Source organism: Cydia amplana, chromosome 14, assembly GCF_948474715.1.
Source record: "Cydia amplana chromosome 14, ilCydAmpl1.1, whole genome shotgun sequence".
Taxonomy (NCBI): domain Eukaryota; kingdom Metazoa; phylum Arthropoda; class Insecta; order Lepidoptera; family Tortricidae; genus Cydia; species Cydia amplana.
In genome coordinates, this window is record NC_086082.1 from 5,852,878 (window position 1) to 5,859,552 (window position 6,675).

At 35.8% G+C, this 6,675-nt stretch overlaps 1 protein-coding gene across 1 annotated transcript; it reads left to right on the forward strand.

Annotated features, from left to right (window-relative positions):
• Positions 1 to 455: 455 nt before the first annotated feature.
• On the forward strand, positions 456 to 4,052 carry LOC134654329 (early boundary activity protein 1-like). Its single transcript, XM_063509794.1, has 7 exons — positions 456 to 575; positions 891 to 977; positions 1,071 to 1,514; positions 1,593 to 1,709; positions 2,851 to 2,963; positions 3,351 to 3,494; positions 3,917 to 4,052. Exons 1-7 carry the CDS (start codon positions 456 to 458, stop codon positions 4,050 to 4,052), a joined length of 1,161 nt encoding a protein of 386 aa, XP_063365864.1.
• Positions 4,053 to 6,675: the final 2,623 nt, after the last annotated feature.

A 6,675-nucleotide genomic window follows, 5' to 3' on the forward strand; every position in this document is an offset into this window, starting at 1 on the left:
ATTTCTGAAGTTTAATTCAGATTAAATAAATAAATAAAATGCAATGGAAATGTGTTCCCGCATGACCTACTTGGAACGTTGAGTCAATTCTCCGATATTCTTTGTTATTTTTTTAAAGCTCTACATATTTATGTGTAAGTATTGTATATGTATTTGTATCTCTAATAGATATCGGTTAAGTGTTACTTTTATACGAATTTTTTCAATAGGTTTGATTTAGTAATTCTTATATTATTCAAATTAATGAAAAATACATAGTTTATTTGAATTACAGTACCGTTTGAAGTTTGAACATGTATCTATACAACAATATAGGTTAGTTTATTGCATATTTTAAAAGTAATTTTATACAAATATATGATGAATATTATCTATTATTAATATCATCTATTATTATTATTAATGTTATGTTTTGTTTTTAGTATAGGTACATTATGTCAATTGACACATCCGTCATGGAGTTAAACGCCGCCCACGCCCTACTGCAACTTCAGTGCGCGCCGGGGTGTGCCAAGTTGGAAATAGAGGGCGCTGCTACATTGTTTTTGAACTGCCTGCCTACTCCCCAAACTCCGGTAAGAATAAAATCTTATTTGAGAATTCTATTTATTTTACAGTACCTACTTACTTATGGTGTTACTTTCCCGAACTAGTGCGGGAAATAGCACTTTCCGTGTGTATGTCGAAAGTTTAAAGTGCCATATGTACTGTAAATTGTTGTACGATACACGTACGAATAGGTAATCCGCAACTCGTGTCGATTTAAAACACTCCCTTCGGTCGTGTTTTAATTTATCGCCACTCATTTCGAATTTCCTCTTTTTCGCACTTGTGTCGAAAATAACTATATAATTACTTTTCCCAAACTTTAATATTTTTATAAATTTTAGACAACGGCCGCACTTCAGTCGCAATCTACGCCCCTAAATACTCCTAAGTCGGTTCGAAGCATCAGTTCGGGAGATGAAAACTCAGAGGTAGGTACTTAAGTTCACTACTCAATAGATTTTTATTATAATTAGAATAACATTAACAATAGAAACAACAACTAACTATTCGTATTTTCACAGATCAACAGTCCGTTCCACAGCCCAATTACATACAAAAAACATAAGTATGCTCTTGCTGAGAAATATAGGCACGCTGCCCCTGCCCACTCAAGACAAGACAATCGCAAGATAAAACAGCAACCAGAGACGAAAAAGACTCCACAAACGAACCGTTTTAACGGTTACGTATCCCATTCTGAACCGAAGAATTTACACCATAAAAAGACTCGTGATCAAGGAACTCAAACCGATGAAGATAATTCGACACTGATATCAGAATTGTATGCGACGATTCATTCCTTACGCAAACAACTACAGGAAAGTCTTAAGAGATCACCCCCTTCTAGGGTTGAAAAACTGGACCCTGATGTGTCGACTGATGTGCTGAAGATCAAACAGCTTAATCAGCAGGAAAATATCCAAAACAGGAGAAACTACAAGCGTAGTTCAAGTTCTTGCATTACGGTAAAAAAATATATAATTTTTGTCACTTGTTACTTATTAGTATCAATTTAGACACTGATTTTTTTTTCTTGCTTGCAGGCAAATACTCCAAATTCGGACACAGATGCATCTGACGACGAGTGGAAGCCTAACGAAGATTACAGGCCAAGCAAGCAAATTATTAACGAGATGATGAAACCTAAGGGAAATGAAATGGTAACTATTCTGAACATTTTTTGGTAAACCAGAACTTTGGGAGTATTGTCAAGAGGGCGCTCGTTTTCAATGTTATATAGCAACAATTTGTATAGTGGGGACAATGGAAATTGGCAGATGATTTTTGTTTTATTTTTTATTTACAACTTTAATAAGTGCGAAGTTTGATGTTTGGATATTTCTTCGGTTTTTACGCTTAAATGGCTGACTCGATTTAGATAAACGCCGCCCTTCGCTAGCAATCCGTGATACCGATGCATGCGATACACCTAATACTCAAATCAAATTATTACAAGACATCAACCAAATCGTGACGACCTGACTATAGTGACATTTGTCCATAAGTTTGAAACTTACCCGTCAATTCAGATGCTAATTTCGTTATGTTTTCTAATGGAAGAAATTTCTCTCCCGCACGTTTTTTTGCAATAAATAACTATATACACTATTTACAACTTTTTTCTCTGTAAAATCTAAAACTTTCGGCATGATTATTGCAGTCTAATAATAATTCACACGAAACTAGACAAATCAATGTTTACATTGTCAATATTGACAACTATCATAGAGGGTAGATGTTGTCTATTATTAAAATTGTTGCCATTGCTAGAAATTAGTACCAACAAATTTCCGTAACATGGCGCACCCTCAATAGATCCTGGTTCACCTATACCTACCTACCTAGCCGCCTGCCTAGCCTGAAATAAGCGGCAGATTCCTGCAGCCGACCTGCCTCCACACGTATTGGCTCGCCTTTCCTGTGGGTTAAGACAGTGAAGCCGAGAGGGTAATGCAGGTGCTGGGCATCCCTGCGTTTCCTTAATTCCGTCCCAGGCGGTGTTAAGTCTGAAGAGGTCATTGTCTCTCCGATTTGCACCATAAATCGTCTGCAATAGACGCAAAGGCAAATTGGTACACCTAGCCGCAATATTGTATGTCATATGTTAATTTACAACTAGTATTAGGGCCACTTGCACCATTTAGTAACCCGGGGTTAACCGGTTAAACCTGGAGTTACCATGCTTACCAGTACAATTTGACACTGGGTTAACGGTTTAATCGCTTAACCCCGGGTTAGTGGAATGGTGCAAGTGGGCCTAAGTATTTATAGTTAATCGTAATTGGTATTTTGCTCATTCAGGTGCCAATTGGAGAAGGATACGCTACAGTGCCTGCCAGGGTTCTAAAGCAAATCGATTGGAACTCATACACTAGCGCGACAAGGAAACTGTTGACTTCAGTATTTACACGCAGGTAATTTAAATAGTATATTAAATAAATTAAATTTTATTTTTACTGCATAAAAACTATTCATTCATTAATGTTATTAAACTGTAGTAAAAGTATACTTATAAATTTAAAAGTGGAAAAATTACTGTCTTGGGTGAGACGAACTCACGGCCTCTGTATCGATACTTCAGCGCTCTGCCACCACTGCTCTCTGCTCTGCTGGAGGTCTTGGTGGCTCAAATAGCAGAGCGCTGGAGTATGGATCCAGAGGCCGTGAGTTCTAGTCTTACCCAAGACAGTAATTTTTCCACTTTTAAATGTATTGTAAGCTTAATATTATGTATATACGTCGCAGACGTTTCTGCTTGTTAAAAATTAAATAAGTATACTTATGTTTGATTTTTTTTGTAGAGTATTAGCCACTCATTCATTGACCGGGAAATCATCTCCCGCCTTCCCGGGCAAACCTGCAAAGAAACGCCTCGACCCGGAACTTGTTAACGACATCGTGCAAGTTGTTGTTGAGAGGTCCGGCGTTAATGCTAGCTTGGTACGGTAAGTCGCACTCAAACATTAATTGTTAAATAAATATATTACCTATATAGATACATTTATTTATTGGTACTGATCATACCAACTGATTTGTGATACCGAGTTGCTCGGAAAACATATAAAAACTCAAAAATGCGTGTTTTCCCAGATATACCTAGCTAGATCGATTATTCGCCCCAAAAAACCCCCATATAGCAAATTCCATCGAAATCGTTAGAGCCGTTTTCGAGATCCCCGAAATATATAATTATATATTATACAAGAATTTCTCGTTTAAAAGTATAAATAAGATTGAAGTCAAAAGTCTACGTAACATCCAAATACCCAAGAAAACTATGCTCTTATAAATAAATCCAACGTGCTGTAATTTTACCTATAAAAAAACTTTTTAAATTTAAATTATACCATGCGTTCTTATTTTTCAGAACCAGTATAACTACGAAATGTGCTGATGAGAGCAAAATGTACCGCAGTCGCCAACAGAATAAAAAGAAACGACCATCGAACCAAGAAAACCTTCCTCCATCGCCGTACAATGATTCTTCCGATGATACGTATTGATATTACGATTTACGGTTTCTGTTTGTGACTAAGGCAGGCATTAAATCAAACGCTGGATTTTATGTCATGTAACAATTTATTAGCTAACCTGTAATCTACTTAATAGGCCCTTTTTAGTCTTTAGTTATGAAAGCCGTTAGCATTACGTAAAACGGGGTGACTTTAGGAAATTTTGGGGATATTTTGATAGTTTTAAAAGTGCGACTAAATTAGCATTATTCATTATTTTCCCGAACTGTTCGTGTAACAAGTTAGATTATTATACATACTTGTTTGCCTACTACTAAAAATTCCGAATAAAAATATGTTGCGGCTGAAAAACTGAAATATTTAAGTCGCCCCTGCATTTGAAAGTCACCCCGGTTTACCGTATTGAGATTCTTACATTAATAATGAATTTAGAACATAAGATTAACTACATATATAATTGTAACTTAAGAATTTAATGAAATTAATGAATAATGATGTGTATTGTAAAAAAGTTATGAATTACCGAAACGCAATCCCAGTGCAATTATACAATTAGCTTTGTTGTCTAAAGACAAATAAAGTTGGATTTCATGGTGTAATATTAAATTTTATGAAGTGTAGGTAGGTGTAGTATAGGTACTGTAGAGTATGAATACCTCGTGGGTAGGTATATTATTTGAAATTAATAAATTTGTTTGCATTTATTGATGTGAAGTAGGTCTCTTATACCTCTTATAAATCAATAAGATTGTTTGAGTTAAAAAGGCCAGAATTAAGCTGTAAGAATGCGATAGAAGAATATTTATCATAATTTATTTATTTTATATCATAGTTCTACGAAATTACGTAGCACAATTATTGCGTATAGGTAATTTTCTAGAAGGAAAGTTTTACCTTTGTTGCTGTAAGCTTATTTAAGTATTTTTTTATTTTACAAATTTATTGAGTAGTATGCTTATAACTTATAACTGGCGGTCCACAAATACCTTGCTCGGTATACCGCGGGTTGTACTTTAGTAAATACTTTCTACGTCACTTTATGTAGCCCATGTAACATCTATTTTAAATAAAATGTATAAAATAAAGTATGTATAAAATAAAATGTAGGTATTTAAATAGGTATTAAATTTATTAATAAATTAGTATTTGAATAATCGTTTTTAGTTACATTTCCACAATATTTTTTATAAATTAAGAGGAAAGGGGGCGGCTGCTTCTCAGTAAGTCAAACGAAGGGACAGAGCTGTGTTTGATATACATCTTAATCATCTAATTACATCAACATATTTTCAATAATGTTAATAACCAGAAAGGAAAATGGAAACTACGTTTGTATGGAAAGGCGATTTCGCGTGGGTCCTCCTCTTTCGGCTTAACACCTAATAAAACTATCTTACTCAACTTAAGTACTTCCGGATATCATACAATCTCAACAACTGAAGATATGGCACTGAAATTTGAAAATTTCAGTGCCATATCTTCAGTTGTTGAGATTGTGTGTGTGTACCTACTTGTGATTTTCTGATTTGCAATATACATATTGCGGCATTTTATCGATCGATTGATTTGTTGTTCCTAATACTTACCTAGCAATTAACTAAAATCGCATGCCATTTGTTCGAAAATCGATATTTTCATCTGCCTCTCTAACAAACTCTCTATCCTGTCTGTAAACAGTCAAAAGTGAAAGAGAGACCGACAGTGAAATTTAAATTAAGTACCAGGCTTTGATCAACACGGGCTTCCGACACGTCGGAAGGGATAGGCCCATCCTACCTTCTATGGATAGGCCCAAGCGATATCTTGACATTCAAATCATTATGCCATTTTTCGCGGGGGGGGACGTGCACACAGTCGCACTTCTCACTCACACACTTACCTACAAAATCCAATCTGTAATGACGACACAAATGCATAGAAAATGACACCCTACACAGACAAATCTTGCACACCTCGATCTGTTTTTGTGTACGGACGAGTAACAAGTGTCACAACACATTTTCGTCAAAGAATTTTATTGTTTTCTGAGAGATGAGAAGTCGGATTTGTTACTCGACCGATCCGCAATTTGTACGGGCGAGCAAAATCGATAAATTCAACAATTACATGAGACTAAAATATAATAATTGTGTTTAAATGTAATGAAACGTATGATATGTAAAAAAATTATTACATGTGATTCATGTGAAATCTAACACCTTTTTGTTAATTTGATGTCCCAGACCTCTTTTTACAACAAAAAACCGAGCAATTATTATTTTTTCTGTTGCTGTGTTCACTCGCGCGACTGGACTCGGTCTAGTTAAAAATCCGAGCGCAACTAGTTTTATTACCCGCGCTAGATCAGTTGATCTTGTACCTAGGCAGAGGGGAAATAGTGCGAATGCCGCATCCCTTCCGTGTTGATCGAAGTTATAGGTGAACCAGGATCTATTGAGGGTGCGCCATGTTGCGGAATTTCACTGGAACTAATTTTTTCATACTACACTGATTTGTCACCCTATACATGAGAATAACAGCGCCCTCTTGACAATTATCATATATTACTGGTCAGGCTATACCAGTACGGATATGATGGTCGTTCTTGTCTACGTGACAGCGTGATAAAACGGTGTCCGTCACTTTCTTTCCCACGGTGTTAAACAGTGACAGT

What these genes read in the sequence shown, in the direction of transcription:
- LOC134654329 (XM_063509794.1), top strand. Translation starts at nt 456, where the DNA reads ATGGAGTTAAACGCCGCCCACGCCCTACTGCAACTTCAGTGCGCGCCG. An exon ending in CGGGAGATGAAAACTCAGAG is followed by an intron (nt 978 to 1,070) that starts GTAGGTACTTAA and finishes GTATTTTCACAG; the next exon opens with ATCAACAGTCCGTTCCACAG. An exon ending in GTTCAAGTTCTTGCATTACG is followed by an intron (nt 1,515 to 1,592) that starts GTAAAAAAATAT and finishes TCTTGCTTGCAG; the next exon opens with GCAAATACTCCAAATTCGGA.